Source organism: Drosophila guanche, unplaced genomic scaffold (genome assembly GCF_900245975.1).
Source record: "Drosophila guanche unplaced genomic scaffold, DGUA_6, whole genome shotgun sequence".
In the NCBI taxonomy this organism is placed as follows: domain Eukaryota; kingdom Metazoa; phylum Arthropoda; class Insecta; order Diptera; family Drosophilidae; genus Drosophila; species Drosophila guanche.
Window position 1 is genome coordinate 501,379 of NW_022995748.1, and position 19,446 is coordinate 520,824.

Here is a 19,446-nt window from a genome sequence, read left to right on the forward strand (position 1 = left end):
CTTGTTAAGGGGCAGGCACCATGGCCAGCCAGAGTGCCCTGCCCTCCACCTGTTTGGCTCTTCCACTGGCCGGACATATGCCTAACGACCCATTAGTCACGTCAAATCATCATCACGAGCACTCCACAACGGCCGCAAGTGTGAAAACAAGGGAGACATCGCCATGACGGCCCCGGAAAAGCAGAGAAGGAAAAGTACATACAAAGTACGTACATTTTGAAAGCGAAAATGCAATAAAGCCAAAGTGATCGTGACCAATTGTTGGGTGTTGGGTGTTGGTCAAGCAGCAGGCCACTAGACCAACAATCACCAATCAACAATCACCAACAACTCAGCCAGAGCGGAGGCAGAGGCAGAGGCAGAGGCAGACGCAACGTTCGCGGCAGTAGCAACAGAAGCAGAAAGAGACGTGAAGCATCGTTTGGATATCTGCAAATATTTGTCCCATGCTGACGAACTTGTGGCAGAGCAGCAGCAGGCAGCGTCTCTCCGGACCCCAGACTGCCTGCTGTTAGACATTTGTGTGGGACTGGCACTGGGACTGTCCGTCAAGTGACCACAAAGCATTCGTCTGGAGTGTCCTCATCTATGTCCAGTGTCCCCACATCTCTTGTCCTGCTGTCCATTTTGACACCTTCAATCGGACAATTTATGTTTATGAAACGTGACAAGTTGAACTTAATGTGAAGTGAAGCGCAAAAAGAGAATTAAATTATTGGCCATGCGGCATTGATTCGACAATTGAATTGACAAATTAACAACAGTTTTGGCGTGTAGAAAGATAGCTCCGGCTCTGGGACGTATGTGGCTCCCCAGTAACAACACCAACAAGCGCGGTGAAAAAAGAGAAGCAGTCTGCGGCGAAGCAGTAACATGCTAAATCCATTTAGGGCGCGCAACCAAAAATTCTGAATCCCAGTCCCCTCCCGGACCTAACCCAATGCCGTGTGGCGTGTGCAACGTGCAGAAAAACGAGTTCCAAGCAAAAATTCAGCAGCCAGAAAAAAGAAGTGGACTGGACCAGCGTAAAACCCATCCCAACCCTTGAATTTCAACCCCTTTCGCCACACTAGAGGCCGCTGCCTCACGTACTATACTGTTCGAGTGGAGTGCGGCCATATTTTTGCTGCCTTGTGTCCGACAAGGGTATGATGACTTTATCAAGGGGATTTAGTATACGAGAAATATACAGACGGGGAAGTCTGTATCCATGATACCAGTCGAATGGCTGGCGGCCTGTCCATCAGAGTGAAATGTTTAACCTGTTGAATTGGGGCACTTTAGTGGGGATGTTTGCTTATGGAATTGCTTGTGAATTGGTTGTGGCAAAATGGTTAAATGTTAAGTGATAAAATGCCAGATTAAGTAGATTATTTGGCAGACTTTAAGGGAAGGCTTTTATTAGTAGATTTACCAAGAAAATGATTTAATCTATTATCCATCGCTAGCATTTATCCCTGAAAGAGTATCTCCACTTTTATCATGCACTTTGCAATGCATTTTGGGTCTATGGGCTCTAGCAGCAGCAGCAGCAGCAAGCATCCGCGTTTGCGTCCTTCGTCCTTTGTCCTTGGTGGCAGAGGCAGTGGCGCTGTTCGCTGTTCGCTGCGTGATTTGCAGGCAAACAAATAGAAAATAGAAGAACGTTGCCCGCCGCTTGTAGCCATATGTTGGAAGGAAGGGAGGAGGAAGCCGTGCCGCAGCAACTTGCCACATGCTAGACATCCTCGTTGGATGAGCCGCAGCTGTGGCTGGTAGCCTGCAGTTCCACACTGAAATTGAGTTTTTGGCCACGACTTGGATTTATTTGCATAGTAGACACAAAAATTGTAAAAGCTTCCATGGCAGCAGCACCAGATGAATGCCAGATGTAAAAGATGGGAGACAAGAGAGAGTTGGGCGCTGAGGAGGAGCTCTTGGATGTTCGGGTCAGTGTGATGTTTCGTGGGCGTGTGTGTGACCCTACAGCCTTTTGTGGCAGCTTATGAGCTCATGTGTCCTGGCCAAACACGGTCCACAGACTCAGCTTCAGCTCAGCTCCTAATCCTGCAGCTGACCAAAGCTGGCGCTCTGCTGTAGCTCTAGCTGTGGCTGTGGCTGAAGTGTAAATGCCGTCATAATGCTTGTACCGACGTCAGCTTGACAGCCCCGAAGTCGTGTAGGCGTGGCACGTGGCTGGCCAAGGCTTCGGAAATGGTTTTTGGCCAGGCTGGGAAAGAGGCCAAAGAGGTTGGCAGCACCAGCACAGCACCAGCAACAGCACCATGTACCCACGTGGCGGCCTCTGCTTATTAGTATGCAGCTGTGCTCTCTGTTTGGGCATGCCTCTACCTCTGCTCTCATGAGCCAGGATGCCTGTGTCCTGCGGAGTGCGTGTCTGTCACTGTCATGATTCAGTTTGCCTTAATTAATTTCGGACTGCTCTCGAACGGCATCCAGAAATGTTGAAGCAGGCCATGAGCTGTGTGAAATTAGCCTCGATTGTTCCGGTTGGGCACACTCTGGATTTAAGCTGGCTGTAATCCTTAAAGGTATGTCCATCCTTAGCACAACGATTATAGAAAGATTTACATGGTGAGGGGATCGACAATCGACAATTTATTGTGTGTCGAATGAAGTGTTGAAGGAAGCTTATAGAGTGGGTAGAATTTGGAGTAGATTCAAGATTCTGAAACCTTACTCCAGGCACCGACAACTCTTCATCATACAAAATATTTGCCCCTTTGGCCACCAATTAAACCGATTCAATTCCCCGAATAAAACTAACGTCAAAACCACCAGCAGAGATGCACTTGCGAGAGAGACGAGCTGCACCACTTTACACATTTCGCAGCATACGCAATTTTTGATTACATTTCAATCTCCGTCTGGCGCTCAAATCGGGCCACAGATACGGGCCAAACACACGCCTGCCTGGCATACTCGTAAAAGAAAGAACACCAAATGGGTCACGTGCCGAACTGAAACGATTTGCCGAAAAATGCAAACTCAAACGCAGTTCGGGAAATGCGTTTACCTCTCAGAGAGCGAAAAGTCTCTGTGGCAAAATGCAGCGAGAAAGTATCTATCAAAATTAAATTTCAATTGAAGTTGCAACAGAAAATAGAAATCAAATGTTGTTGTGATATTTGCAGTGACTGTGACTGTGATTTGGAGTTGATTTTGTAACTTGATTTATGCGATTTGTTGCCTTGCTTGTGGCCCTTTTGGCTTGCGATGGAGAGTGGAAAAATATATCCCAGCTTTGGGGTTTCGATTTTTCGATTTTTCGGTTATTGGGTTATTCATTTCAACTTGTAATTCAGTCGGTTGCAACTTAATTTCGTTGCAAGTGCCGAGCGATGGTGCAGCATCCCGCACACGCATTTTGTGGTGCAATTTTTGAGGCAATTCCCACACGTTGATTACGTTGCCAATGCCATAGTGATACGACTATGATGTATGTGATTGATGTTTGTGTGTTTCTCATTGTTCTATTTTGCATTGAAATTATGGCAGTTGTTTTTCATGCCGAAATCTGGTCGAGCCGAGGTGTCCTCTGCATAATAATTGGAATTGTACAGGGATGGAAGGGACAAAACACAATTTTGGTGGCATATTCCGTTCAAATTTGATTTGGATTTTTTGTTGTAACTTATCCATTGATACACAGAACTTTTTATGGCTGAGAACAATTTGAATGTGCGTTTTAAAAGTATGTACAATCAAAGTAGCCACGAGTTCACACTTCATTTTGTGGCACTCACTTCTGTCAAGTTGGGAGAATATTACGACTGCAAAACATGGAGACTCTCTTGGCCATTGGCTTCGATTTTAGCCGGCTCTTATTCTTCCACTGGGAATACAATAATGGTCCGCGAGAGTTGGCTCCAGACGTGATGTACATCTACGATGTTTTTCTGGCTACCTGTCTGCATGAAGTCATTGGATGGACCTTCTTTTTTCTGCAACCAATCTGGCCTCCAAGAGTCCGCCTCGGGCCCGTGTCCCTATTACCGCTGGCGCTTGGATTACTTTCCGTGCTTTATATATAACTAGCTTTATATATCCACCGACAACCTCTATCATCTTCCCGGAGACCCTGATCCTGACAAGATCCTGACTAAGATGCTTGCAATAATAAAAATATGTCTCATTAAATAACTATTTCTTGTTTAAATTCCCTCTTCTCATCCTGTTCTTAAGGTGGGATAATTAATTTTGAACGTTGACATCCTAACCATTTCCATTAGCTAACATTTTTATTTCTATTTCCGCCTGCAAGCATTTTCCTTGGGACACACAAGTCCTCTGGCTGCTCTTTTCTTAGTTCCTCCTTCATGGCACGTACTCCAGCCGCTCATTTCCCCAGTTACCATCAACAAATCCTTGAGTTGACTGTCCCCACGACTGACATTTCCCCTTTTAAAACTGCTTAACTTACTGCCTCGGTTACTGTCACTGCTGTTGCTGCCACATGGGGGCAGGGCAGGAGCAGCTCCTCCTGCAGCGTGGCTCATTAATCAACTGGCGGTTGGTCCAAACGAGCGAAGCGTTGAACGATGCTGATGCTCTCGCCCTGGTGCTGGTGCTGGTGCTGGTCCTGGTCCCTGCCCCCTCGTGTTGACGTTCACCTCGAAAATGTCACTTTCCTGGGCGTGACATTCTCCTCACAAGTGCCACCACTCTCCTGCCACCCAGCCTCTTCCCCTTGACCACTCCTGCCACATGTAGAGGCTTTGGTTTTGGGTTGATTAATTATTTAGTTAGTGATTAGAGAAAGACGCGACTGCGTTGGTCCAATTAAAAACGCTCACGAAACGCTCACATAACGCGCTCCTAGATAAGGCACACGCGATGTAATGCTCTCTCTCTCTCTCTCTCCCTCTCTCTCTCTGTCCCTGTCTTCTCTTTCGCTCTTTATCGGTTGGCGGTGGGTTGTGTGGTCACCCGTGCTGCTGTCGTCTCAATATAAAACGTCAACACCCGTTATTGGCACTCCAGTGATGGGTTTTCGCTTCGCTCAAGTCATAGTGTGATACCCTTTACCACTGCAATTTGATGGGGCTTCCCGGCTTCAGTCCAGCTTCTGGCAATTATTATCCGCAAGGAAGATAAAGAGTTAATGAAAAATGAACTCGCTTTTAGCTTCCTTCTGGGCTAAGACTTTATCTCTATTTGGGAATGATGTTCTCAGGGCCGTCTAGTCCATTCTGCTTCCTTTTGGCTATCTAACTTACAGGGTATCCAAACTACGCATACTTCAAGCTATCTTTTATGTGTGTGTTTTCGTATATTTTTCTGTATTTTTTCTGCTGAGCGACACTTGAACACACACACGCTCATCCACTCTCCGTCTCTGCCACACTTTTTCTTTCTTCTTTCTCTTGTTTTCTTTTTTGCACTACTTGTCTAAAATGCAGCCAAGACAAGCTCCTTTCTCTCCAGCCTGGCTGCCATCTCTTTTGCACACGTGTTCTTTGCTTTTGTTCATCCACTTCTTCTCATTGCTTCTCGTTGCTGCTGCTCTCGTCCCCCCATCATTGAGTTTCTGTTCAAGAACAATTCTTTCCACGCAGCAGAGCACACACACATATGTGTGTGTGAGAGTGTTTATCTGTGTGTGTGTTTCCTCTTCAGAGTGCAGTTTTCTGCAGGGGACTGCAAGTGAAGAAGGAGAGCGAAAAATATTGTTGTCGTCATCATAAATGTCTCATTTTCTGGCTAAGTGTTGTCGCCTGATGGATCGACGATTCCTGCCTTCCCCAAGGCAACCCCATGGGGCTGCATGCCCAACCTCACGTCAAGCCATAGAAACAGCACTCCCACCCCGATTAAAGCTCAAGAACATTTCTGTTGTCAAAAGTTTACTTACTCTTCGAATGTGTTTCTGTCGTTGTTCGTTTTGAATACATTTTGGTAATTGCTGAATGAAATAATGCCAGAAATAAAAGTGGGGAAATATATTTCAGAGCTTGTATCTTAATTAGTTTTCATGGGCTGAAGCTGAAACATTGTTATTGTAGTTGGATTTATTATCTGCATCCCAATTCAATCCCATTATTTAATTAAGTTCCAATTGAAGTTTTCTGGTTACACTTCTAGCAAATGTTCTTGTATTTTTCTAGCACAATTCCCACTTTCTCAGTGCTCCAAGCTAAGTTTTTATTGTTCTTAACTTTCATCATATTAAATAATTTTTAGTGCTCGTTCCTTGGGGCTGTCAAAGAGAAAATATAAGAAAACACTTTGCTGCCAGCCAGTCATGTTTGTTCACGTTGAGCGTAAGAAAACTTTTTCACACAATTAAGTTGAGCAAAATTCTGCGGCAAAACCGAAATTGAAAGGAGTTCTCGTCGCTGCCACTGACGTTTGCTGCGCCTGCCACTGGGTTCCGCATCAACAAAAATATAATAATAATAATAAAAATATATGTACGAGTTTGTATCAACACTCAAAAGATTGCATTTACTTTCAACGAATTCTTATGCAGCGAGAACTGAGAATATTTTTGAATGAACAAAATTATTGATTAGATTGGTGCATCCCCTTTTCCCCTAAAAGGTTTATTTTGGGAACACATACTGGGAACACTCACTCCAGTTAAACATTATTCTATGATTTTCGAGCTCGACCTCTGCCACAACCTTACAATTTTCATTCTTCATTTGGACAAAACGAAATCAAAGTGGAAATCATTTTCATTTAATTTCATTTTAAATGCACTCGAAAAGAGGAGAGAACCACCAAATCGAAATCATTGGAAAGGTACGAGTACGAGTACGAGTACGAGTGGAAGTACAGATGGAAACCAAAAGGTGCAACACCAATAAAAACCAAAATGACTTGCTTGAAATGTTGTTGCCATTGTTGTTGGGGGCTTGGCTGTTTACGCTGATTGCGGCGGGGTCGAGATACAGACAAAAGTACAGAACCAGATCGAGAACCAGTTTCAGTTTCTGTTGTTTGGTGTCCTGCCCGTACAGCCTACAATAAATGTAAAGATAGATCCTACCTGCCGCACAGCCGCTCTCTGAGTGGTCCATTGTCCGTCACTCAATGCGGCTGGGATCTGTTCGGGTCAGGCATCAAATTTAATCCAATTAGTTAAACAATGTCCGAGGAGGATACTGGATGGTCCGCCCTAAAGATCGGTCTCAGGTCTCGTGCGGCGCCCAAGCGTGTCGAATATTGTTGGAAACGCACATTTCGCTCCATCCTTTTAATCCTGTCCATCGCCATTTGCCGCACTTCATTAGGGAGGGGCAAAGGCATTTCGATTCCGTATTCCCATTGCTTTGGCACGTCTCAAACTGGACGATAGAGGATACGGATAGTATTCCGACCAGGCGCACGTTGGCATCGTTAGTTTGGTTATTGTACCGGACCGTTGCCATTAACTGGAATTGCCTCAAATTGTTTATGGCCAATACACAGAGTCGGGCCAGCTTCTGCTTCTGCCTCTGCCTCTGCCTCTGCTCCTCCGATACACAAACGCGTATCAATTGAGCTGCAGATTATTATGTTTAAAGAGAAGACCATCCCAGGCTGATAGCGACTACTAGAGAGAGCGAAACACAGAACATTGTTTGCTTGGTTGGTGGGGAAATTGAGGGGGGAACATTGAGAATGTGAGGGCTTATAATGCAGAGGAGAATGTGGGGGATGGGTTCTGTTTGTGGCAAAGTATAGGAGAATGTTGAGGAGGTAAACTCATGGATTACTCAATTGAGCCTTTAATTCTCTTTATTGGGGCTTTGTTATGTTTAAAGTTACGCAAGGAATATGAGAAGCCAATGAGGAAAAGGTTGTTGGATGATAATTGCAAGGGACAAGAATGTTAGACTGGAGGAGGAAGACTTCCCAGAGAGTTCTTAAGCAGCCAGAATACTACATGATCCCTTCTAATTTGTAAGGAAATTTCAATGCTAACTTCCTATGGCATAGTCGTAAAAAGTTTCCCCCTACGTTGCACCCAAACATCTTCTGCTTCAATTACCACGAAGACAACATAAAAAGAGATATCCTCTCCCTCCCTCTCTCTCTTGTACGCAGATGCACTTCTATTTTTATGCTCTACGCGCAACCTGCTGCTGCGGCTCCACCTCCTTCAACTAATTGCAGCTTCAACGCCTTCCAACACACTGCAAATGCCGCTTTAATAGTTTTCAATCTCCCCTTCTACCATTGACATGGTTCCACCTTCTGCTTAAATCGTTCTTGTGCTGCTGCTGCTTGTGTTTGGGGAATGCAAACCATGTCATTGGGTCTCTCTCGGAATTTGGGAGACTCCAAATGCATTTCCAGCTGGATTTTCGACTAGAGTTTGCTTTTATTGTATTTTCTTTGGCAGCTATTTACATTTTCCTGCTTTCCATTGAACGAACTGTGGCAGCTTCCTGGGAACTTGGCAACTCGTTAAAATGGTGCCATGAAAATACCTTCAGCTCCATCTCCAGGTCTATCGTTTTGTACCTTTCAGTGGAGAACATGTATGCTTGGAGGCGTGGCATTTCATCTGTAAGACGAGTGCAAATTCTCCCTCTCCCCCTCGCTGACAATCGATTGACTTCTATGTGCCGGGATGCTCCTAGGATGATGGATGTGCTGCAATCTTTTGGAAAAGATCTTAAGCCCTTGAGTGTAATGGGCACTGACATGCTTCTCTCTCATACAGTGAGGTTCAAGAGGGGAAGTCTGCAGATGCTCTCCATGAACATTGCCTTGTTGCGCACACATAGAAACGGTCTTTACACTTCTGTAACGCACTGTAAACATACGAATATTGTACGTCATGCACTGACCTTTGACTACACAAACTTTTCTCTGGCCTTCAAAGCGAAACCAACGACAAACGACTGTCATTTGATGATGACAAATATTTGCCTCTCTCTTGCCTCTCTGTCTGTGTCTCCCTGTCTAGCTATCTTTCTCGCTTCATCTGGTAACCCTGCTTGCCCCAGGCGGGGGCAACCGGAAATTGCGTTGCCCTCTAACTGGGGTTGGGCACCCTTTTTTCTCTGGCGTCGGTTATGGTTTGGCCTTGGGCCCGGGGGCCTTGTCCCTTCTCAGTTTTATCTTAAGTCAATTTGCTTTTCCCCTCATCATTGTTGGGCTAAGCGGTTTAGGGCTTTTCCTCTCTCTCTCTCTCTCTCTCTCTCTCTCTCTCTGGCCTTGTGAGACGGGAGACAAAATACTGTCATAGATCAGCATTGTTGGCCTCGCTGCTGGAAGCCCAAAAACTATTTTGAATAATTAGCAGGAAGTGGCCGTCAGTGGAGGAACCACACACATGGCTAGGGAATCATCTCGATTAGGGGTTGCCTTTCGGTTTGCTCCCGATTCCATTTCGATTGCCCCCCTCTCTCGCCCTCTCTCCATCTATCAATTTCAAATTTGATTCTTATGACTTCGATGGCGTCTCATTTTGCCATTTGCCATTCCGCTTTTCATTTGCCCTCGTTCTGTGTCTCATTTGCATTTTGTATTGAATTCGTTTGCGTTTCGGCGGCAGCTGCCACGGATGCCCCCGATACCTTCTCGGTTGAGTAGCAACTTGGGCAAATTGAATGCGGTAAATGTGAATTGTAAAAACGAGGCATTGGAAACAGCGCCACAAACAAAAGCTAATGCCAAGGGCAATGTGGAAAAGCCGCAGAAAAAACAAAAAAAGTAGAAAATAATGTGACTAAAATTACGACTAGCAGATACCCCGCTAAAAATGATTAAGTGGGGATATGTACAAATGGAATATCTTTAACAATTGTTGTAAAGGTTTCCCTTAACTTCATTACACCCTCATCCAAGGGTACAAAAGCAAACGCAAACAGAGGTAGCAGAAGCCTCAATGGAAAATGATTTGGCAGCAATTTCAGTGGCCTAACTGCGGGTTCTAAAAATAAAGCCAGATCCATTACACAGTAGGATCCGCGCAGCTAATGGAAAACAGAACCACATAGCCTTGCCTCTGCCTCTCTCCCACTCTCCCACGCTCTCTCGCTCTCAGTTCTCTGGTGTTTCCCTGAACCTGATTCATTTTAATTAAATGAAAATGCAGTTGGCGGCGCCTCGACGTGAGAAAAACGGCAACGTTGCAGGGCACAACGAAACAAAAACACGACAGGGAAAAAATAAAGTAAAACAAATTCTGTGCCTGCTCTCACCGGGTCGGCAGTCTCCGGTCCCTGGAAAAGCTCTTCTTCTACAGATTGCCCCAAAGGCGAGGCGGCATCCTCGCCTGGGTGGCCCCAATGGTTCCATGGCTGCCTGCTGCTGCTGCTGCTGCTGCTGTATGTGCAACATAATAATTTGTAAACATTTATCAATTATGCAGCAACAGCAGGAGCAGGAGCACCCATTCGCCACCCTCCTCGCTTCTCTCTCTCTCTCTCTCTGTTGGCCATGGCCAATACTGGCCACATAAATTTCCACGCTGGCCGCCGCCATCGTCACACACAGCAGGAGGCGCCGCCTCTCAAAGAAGCAGGGGGTGATGTGGGGGCACATTCCAGGGGCGTTTTTCGGCTTTGACTTTGGCGGTCTGTCGAGGCAGACTGGCACTGGCACTGGCACTGGCAGTGGCACTGGTCGGGGCGTTGATACGCTCGACCAAACATGCAATTAAGTGCAAGTGGGCAACACCTCATCATCATCATCATCATCATCATCATCACGATTGTCAGCGTCATCATCTTTTGGGGGCAAGCCACATGGCAGACAGGTGCATGAATGCGGCAGATTCTGATGCGTGTGCCTGGATTGCACCTGGAATGCTCTGGAGTCAATCAATCATACTGCAGGCCAACTTGTTGACATCACCAGCAGGAGGAGCACGATGTGGCCTGGCAGCAGGCACAAACAATGGGTGCCACAACGTGACCGAGTGCTAATCCGAGGCATCTGCCACAGCGGCAGGTGCGAGTGCAAAACTGATACGGGAATGCAATCCTGCTGCTTGGGGAGTCCACATAAAGAGAGATACAAGTAGATATAGATACAGTAGGATCAATTCTATTGTTTCTTTGATAAAGAAGTTGGAAGAAGGGAGACTGGAATGGATATACCAAAAGTTACAACAATGAGTTTCATATAATGGTAATATGTTTGGGTATTATTAACCAATTTTATATACAGAGCAAGAGGAATACCAACAAAACTTTGACGAATCAGTTTTCCGTTCCAGTTCCAGTTTTCCGAAATGTTTACCTCAAAATCCCAAAAATAAAGCCATCAACCGAGAAGAACAAAGCTTCCCTGCTGCGTGTGGTGTGTGCTTTCCTTCTGATACTCTTACAGCACATATTCTAGTTCAGAGCAATGGAATTAGTTGAACAAACAATCAAACTGCAATTCGTAACGCAATAGAATTGCGGGCAATGACTCCACTGGAGTCTTAGTACATTTCATGCAGCAGGAAAAATCTACAACATTTTCATTTGGGAAGGCAAAAGGTCTTACTTTTTTTAGACGAGAATCGTTTAAGTCGTTGCTGGAATAGATCCCAAAATAATGATGATGAAAATTCCAACTTTCTTATGACATGTCCCCTATTGTCGTTCGGCAGCATGTTGCCAGGCTTGCAGCATGCATCTACTGCAACTTGTTGCCAACTGCTGCTGCACTCACACGTGCGCAAAGCAATGCGCTCTCCCTCTCTCTCTCTCGCTCTCTTAGCGGCGTCTTTTGTTTATGTATGCTGTCAGCTGTTTTCTGTTTATCATCCACACACACACGTACCGCACTTAGCATCCACTCCACGTCGAAAAGGGGAAATGTTGCTAGTGTAAGTGGGAGCAACAAATGTTGCCGCATGCTGCCGGGCCGGCCAGACACATTACGAGTGCTGTGTTGCCAGCTGTCATTCGGTGCCGTTATCTCGAGCTGTATGTCCGCTGTCCGTGTGTCTCTGTGTGTAGTGTGTAGTGTGTAGTGTATCCGTGCTGTACGAGTGCGTGCATGTTGCGTGCGTAATTTGTTGTATCTGTATCTGTGGATTGTGAAATGGCCAAAAGCAGCGCGTGTTACGGACTGCCAGCAAAAATTGTGTAAAAAACCAAACAGTTTTTGAACATGTTCTAGAGACCAGAAGACGAATAGACAGCCAGAACTCTTGGCATTTGGCAATCAATTGTTTGTCTAGCCGATTTCCTCTGTTCCTCCTCTGTCTCGCCACATCTGTATCTTGTGTATCTTTTGGCATCACGAAAAGTGTGTAAAATCCAATTAAACTCAAATGATTCGTTAGCAGCGTTCATTCACAAAATTCATGAGTGACACACTAGAATTTCCACATCCCCTATGATTTATGGCACTAAAATATGTGAAAGAATTATTGTCGAACCGAAATTTGTGGCTTATTACGAGATTTGTTAATTGAAAAATTACAACAAGAAACGATAAGTAAAAAAACTACAAAGGAAAACAATTAATTTTACGAAAAGACAAAATGCTGCGGAACGTGTTGCTGTTGTATCCCCTGACCCTGATCTGTTTGCTCGGCCTATGGCTGGGAGCTAGCGCTAATGACCAGCTGAGGCATGGGCCAGCGGATGCTGACGATGATGATGGCCTGCAGAAGGTGTTGCTGCCACACGAAGCTGCCACAGTCGTCGCCGCTGATGACTTGAGAAAGGAACGTGATAAAAGTTCAGCCAAGATGCAGAAGATGCTGCAGATGCAGCGTTACAGAGAAGAAGGCGAGTCGGACCAGAATCGAGACGAGAATCTACGACTCCGACACGAGCAGCATCATTTGCGGCACCAACAACGGGCGTGGGAGCAGCCACTGGGACTGGAGCGCAGACCGTTCCGGCCGGTGCGTCATCATCAGCATAAATCTCAGTGGAATCCAAAGACAGAATCGGATGCAGTCAGGGAGATGAAGCTGAGGAAGATGGAAACGGCCAGGGAGCTGGAGCTAGAGCAGCCGCAGTTAGAGAGAGCCTCCACCGATTCACCCTGGGAGATGTATCTGGAAAAGCAGCCGAAGAAAACCATTGCCATCAGAGATAGCCCAACATTGTCGCCTTCCAATGGGCACATTTTGGTTAAACGCAAACTGCACCACAGCCAATGGGACAACGATTATCCCAGCCAGCAACGAGTAGCCCCAGAAGCAGGCCTCACTTCCCAGCAGTGGCAACAAAAGCAAATTGCCCATCACCGCCAAAAGCTGAGGCATCTGAAGGAGATTCTTGGCCAGCGACAACAACAGCGACATCTCTTGACGGGATTCAACGAGGCCAAATCGGATGATAATGATGTGAGTACAGCGATTGGGGATTCAATTTAATGTTCCTTAGGGAATACAACGCAGCAGAAAGCCGTTCGGTAGCGGATGGTAGCTGTAATTGAGAGATTCTTGGGAATTTTGTTGAATCAGTAAAACAAATTATTGATTCCGTCTGTTCAGAAAAGAATGCTGCCTAGCGACACATTTAAGAAGCTTTATTCTTTCAAATGTTATTGGAAATTATAATGAAGCGTTGGGGATTTCTCCCATTCATCATCTTCCGATGAAGGTTCACATTGGCAGGTGACGATTGACCTACAATAATTTTCTATAAATATAAAAATAGATATATTTGCCTTTTAAGTGGCAACAATTAAATCATGCTTAATTTGATAAATAATATTCCAAACGCTTCTTTTGTATTTCCAACTTTTTGAATTAATGAAATGCATTCTCCCCATGAGAGTGACCAAGCCACATCCTCCGTTTCCAACTCGTTTGCAGAACATTCTCGAGTCTTTTCCTTGGTTTAATATATTCGTTTTTTCTTCTTGGATTCAATTAGGGAACACTCGTTCGCCTAACCCGAATACTCATATTATTTTGTATCTTTTTGTGTGTCTGTGCCAGCAGAAGTTTCCCTCTTGGCATACAAATTAATTTGTGTGACTATTAATTGAGAGTGCCCGTTCAGCACGTTCCCTGTGTAAAGGAGATATCTTCCAGTAGATTAGTCTCGAATTTTTGTTTGCTTTGTATTCCGTTTATATTATTAATTGCTGTGGGTACTCCGCGGACTCCTAATTGTTCAGATTCAATTGAGATTTATGCAATGCAATTTTAATTTATTGCAAAATACACAATTGATTCGATTGAAGTGTTCCGCAGTTGGCAACAGTCCCCTCATCGGCTAGGTGTCGAAACGATCTTTCAGTTGGAATTCTTTGGGTGATTCAATGCCAAGAATTGGGAGCTCAAGCCATGTTTTGCTCTAAAGTTGAGCGAACTTGTGTGTGTGGTCTTGGAATATATTAGAATCGATTGGAAAACTTCTCGACGGAATGAACACTTGATGAATACATTGACAGGCATCATTTTAGATTGTTAGATAAACTAATGGAAGACAACTGCACAATCATATTGATTACCATTTGGTTAGAATTATTTTAGAGGCTCCGTTAATGCCACAAAACTCAAACTAACTTCTAACAGAGCACACATATCTCTTACAGCCCCAATAATCTCTCCATAAACCACAGCATTTTCAAAGAGTATCCGTCAAATGCATAAACAACAGCCCTAATACCATAATTAGTTCTCCTCTGGCTGGCTGGCATATATATAGAGAGATTTTAAGTGAGATTTATAAAGGGAAATAATTGGGGTGATTATTCTACATTGTAATTTTTGGTAGTAAACTATCCAGCAGAGATAAATCGAGAAATATGAGGGGATTAACAAAGTATAAGAATTTATGTCGCAGCTATTTTTTGTTTCAAGTAAAGTTCCATTTCCACAGCCATGCTTCGATTTGATACATTTTTTCTAGTTTTGTATGATGGGTTTGCTTTTACTTCTCATTTTCTGTAGTCTATTTATTTAATGAGCTGCTAACTATATCTGTGGCACCAACAAATATCCATCTAATTACACTGGGAAGTGGTGGGACGCCTTTTATCTTTTTATTTTCTCGGACGAGTGTGCAGAGTAAATCGAGTTCTCGCCTAATTATTAACACTTTCGATTTGTTTGAATGCATTCTGTGTATGCACTCGCGGTATCCGTTCCCCTCTCTAAAACACACTATTCCCTCCCGTTCACCATTTGCCTCCCATTCCACCCAACCCCCTCTGTTTCACACTCTTTCTCTCCCCTTTTACCGTCTAGCACTCTCTTTCCGCCCACACACTCTTCCTGCCTCTATTATTTTGGCGCCTTTGGGCTAAGCAACCGCCAGTCAATTTTGTTTGCTCTTCAAATCGATTCCCAACACTTTCACTTCTCTCTGTGCATCTCTTTCCGCTGCCATCCTTCTCGCTCGCTCTTCTCTCTCTCTCTCTCTCTCTCTCTCTCTCTGTATGGCGTCAGCTTTTGCAATCAGTCTATTAGCTTCAGCTTCGTTCTGCCTCACTTGAGGCATAGGCACCCACTGCCAGTCCTGCTCTGCCACCAACACCACCAACGACTCCTGTGGGTGCCACTTCAAACATTTTGGCGCGAGTACACAAACGCAGCGCAGCTACCCAAAGGGGCAGAGAAGGGCAGCCGCCTCTTGCACATTCAATTAATTCAAAGCATTAAAACAATTAAACGTTTGTGGCATCATTGACTTGCCACACGCCTCCCCAGCGCATCCCATCTACCCCCCAGCGATCGACTGCGGCTCTTGTTTGCCAAATGCAGGCACCAATCAACTCAATCTCTATCCCGCCCCTCCGCCCCTCCGCCCCATGTGGAAAATGTTCCCTCTCCACCACACTCCACACACAGAAGACGTGACCCAATTTTCACACAAATTAGTGCAGCTAATTTTTAATGATGATTTTTCGGTTCTGTTTCAGCCACTTTACTTGGCATTTTTCATAATTTCCATGGCCTGCCGCCGCTTGGGCGTGTTGTGGGATATTTTCCCGCCCATTTTTTTATTTTCAGCCACCCACCCTCGTGGACTGGAGAGGCGTCGGTTGGGTCGGCCGACAAATGCAATTGAAATAAACATGGGAAATACAGATGAAATTTGGTTCGTTTTCTTTTTGTGGCAAAGCGCAGTGTGGAGAAGAGTGTAAAGAAGTAAAAGGGATAGGCGACGGAGTGGGTGGAGTAAGGGCACAAACTGGGGGAATTTTCATCCCAGAGACTGAACTCATGCAACGGAGGGAGAAAAAGAATGATAACTGGGAATGGAAACAAAGTAAAGACTAAAAGAATAACAGAAGAAATCGTGAGGAGAGAGAACTTAATGTTAATCGAAACCGAAGTGATAGAAAGGATATTCAGATATGTTAAAAAGGAGAGATAACTCAAAGGAAATTAAAAGCTAGAAATAACAGAGAGAAGGGAATACAAATTCGTAACCAGAACCCAATTTAGCATTATTTCCCCACACAGCTGTGGCGCCAATCCAACAGCTACGGTAAAATCCTTTGTGTCCACCCCTTGGAAGCAACCAACTAAAATCCAAATCCAAAACCAAATCCATCCCCTTATCCTCTGGAGAAAACCCCAACAAAGTCGTTGACTTAATCTGCATTTTGTTGGTACTGCACGCTTTTCACATTTTTATTTAGCTGGTCAGCGAAAAAGAAGCTAAAGAAAATGGAATGAAAATTGCAATGGAAATAAAACGAAAGCCAGCAGAAATTTGCATGGCTTGGCTTCTGTTTAAAGATTTCCCCCTGGCTTAAATGAGGAAACTGGAGAGAATAATTTAGTGGTGGAGTGGGGATATTCAAAAGGAAAAACTTCAGCAAATATTATTTATATTCAAGTCTTAAATGCTTTCTTCTCTTAAAGCAGAATAAGTTTCTGCAAGAAGTTTGATTTATTTCAGGTAATATTTATACATGTTACCCGTGAGAGAAATGGAATAAGTTTCTCATAGTAGAACTCGAATTTCCCGTGGTTTTAACAACGATGAATCCTAATTGTTGGCTTAAAGCAGTTCGCCATTTGCCCGGCAAACTTACCCAACTTATTTTCCCTAATCATGGTAATGTCTTCAATTTAATTACTCATTCTGCGGGTCCCGCCCCACCCTACAACATAGTTATACACATATAGAGCTTGAAGTTCCTTTTTGTTACTGCAACAGCCAGCTCCTGTTCCGTGGAAAAGTTTCCTACTGAAGCCCCCTTTCTGTTTTGCTCTGTCATCCTCTTGTAGTCCTGCTAATTCTTTGTCACCTTAAACATAACAAAGGCCCTGAGCACAGCCATTTTCTCCGCATTCTTTCCTTTGTTAACTAGTCGCCTGTTTATAACCTCCTCTGTCCACCTCCACGCTCTGTTGTGCCCAGCTGTCCAGCTTTCAGGAGCTAAACAAAGCACGGGGTCCCGATCGGTCCCGCCCCAGTGTACGGGCATACGCAGTGCGACCCCCGTCCTCCCCCTTTATAGCGATGGCACCTCGTGACACACAATGCTTCATCGTGAAAACTGCATTTAATGTGTAGGAAAGGGGACACCAAGCAGAAGTTGCATTGTCTTAATTAATTATCTTGAACAAAATCCTAGTCTGTGCCTCAAAAACGTGGCTCGCACACCCATCTCTAATCGCATACATTTTCTCACTCTCTCCGGTATCCGTTCTTCCTTGCTGCGGCTTTAATTTTCATTCTCATTTATGCAGCTTGCTTTGCAGTTTGCCCACAAATTCTTTTACTCATTTCTACACCCTCTCTGCTCTCCTCCTCTGCACTCCTTTTCATGCTAACAATTTTTGTGTTAGCATTGTAAATTGCATTTGGTTTTTTTTCAACCTGCTCTCAGCCTCTGTCCCTTTTTTGTGTGCCTCCTTTTGTTATCGTTTTCGCCTGCATATTTTGCTATTTATTTCGCTAAATTTCGCTGCCACCCTCCAGGTCGCCCCCTCTCTCTCTCGCTCTCTCTCTCTCTCTCTGTCTTCTCGTTTTTCCCGTGTTTTATTCCGTTATTTGCATTCTGTCATCATCGTTTTTATTGTTTTTGTTGTGGTGCCCGCTTTTCGCTTGTCTCTTTTCTCTTTTCTCTTTGCTCTTCCCTTTGATCCCTCTCTGTCTGTACCCCCCACGATGCTTTAAGTATTTTTATTACCCGCAATTCGCGCATTTTCACTTTTAGTTTTAATTAACTAAAATATTTGTGCGACAGCCACGCCCATGATTCCACAAAAAAATCGCCTCAGGCTGCACTAGAACCAGACCATGGCTCTTTTCCTCCTTTGCCTTCCTCTACTGTAGATTTTTCTTCGTACTTTTGGTGTTCACTTTAATCTTTTTATACCCTCTCATTTGGCATTATCATTTTGAAGGAATCCTGTGCTACTGACTTTAACTGACTGCGAATTTATCGTTTAATATCAATGCAAACGGATGGCTTGGAATTAAATTATATTAGCAATTTTAGCTGCCATAAAAACTCAAAGAGATCTGCTAGAGTATCCATGGCTTCAGCACCTTCGAAACGAGTATTCCTTATAGTTTTTTCTTCATTTATTTGTTTTTTTATTTTTTTATTTTGCTGTTTTATTTGCTGTCCTCGTTTTCTCATTTTATTTTGCACTATTTTTCGCGCTTCCTTTGCTTTGCCTTTAATTTGTGTTTATGTTTTCCCACTCATTTTTCGTGGCATTTTCTTGTTGGTTTTATTTACTTTTCCTTATATTTTTCTCTTGTATTATTTTTGTAGGTTTTGCTTACAATTTTAATTATTTGCGAGCAAAAATATGAAGAGGTTGGCAGTCCTCCCGTCCAGTCGGGTTGGCAGCACTCATTGTGGCAGGGCTTCAACAAGTCTGGCGTTTGGATAAAGAGAGCTTTGGGTGTAGTGGCAGAGTGGAGCAGTCTACCGCACAGCCACTGCCACAACCTTCTTCTCGACACCCACCCCTTTCGTTGATCAAAATGCAAAAGCCAATGAAGGCCAAACTGTTTGCACTTGCCGTTGGTCAGAGCGCAAGCAGCACTCTCGACTCATGGCTCATGGCTTCCCTCTTCAAACATATCTCTATCTCGTTTGTCTGTATCTATCTGTCTAGTTCCTTCTGGGCAACGGCTTGTGGCTTTAATTAAACTGAACTTCCAGACACTTTTCCCAAAGCAAACAGCAACTAGAACGCAACTTTTAGGTACCCTATAGGCAGGTAAATATATCATTTATTAGATCACAATGGGACCTTAGTAGGCAGAAGGTCTCTACAGAGACTTTAACCAAATACAAACTGTTAGATAAATATTTTCAAAGTAGGAGCTGTTGATCTCCCACAAAAGTAATCAAAACAATCCTCACAAGAGGAAAATATGCATTGAATACATTTCTTTAAAACAATATACTCTTCGTCTCCAAAAGCTCCAGCTCGATAGAGCCTTTGGCTATTGTTCTGCAAACTAATTAAATATTGGAACTGTGAGTTCTGTGCTAACCCCTAACCCTTCCCTACCTTAACCCACAAAACCTCTTTCTTCAGCGTGCTGCTCCCCAGCTATTAATTTGTTTTAAATCGTTGCTGCTTTGTTGGTGTTTCTTTTTTTTCGCTTTGCT

The 19,446-nt window shown here is 44.3% G+C and overlaps 1 protein-coding gene across 3 annotated transcripts in view; it reads left to right on the top strand.

Moving 5' to 3' along the window:
- Window positions 1–19,446, top strand: part of LOC117584247 — a 62,596-nt gene that overhangs the window by 12,329 nt on the left and 30,821 nt on the right. For 2 of the 3 annotated variants that reach the window (XM_034273050.1, XM_034273051.1), the window contains exon 1: window positions 11,891–13,240. The exons of the other annotated variant lie outside the window; for it this stretch is intronic. In XM_034273050.1, coding sequence (XP_034128941.1) covers window positions 12,425–13,240 — 816 coding nt within the window. In that variant the 5' untranslated portion in view covers window positions 11,891–12,424. Of the gene's footprint in view, window positions 1–11,890; window positions 13,241–19,446 lie in introns of those variants that run through there. 3 annotated transcript variants of the gene reach the window in all.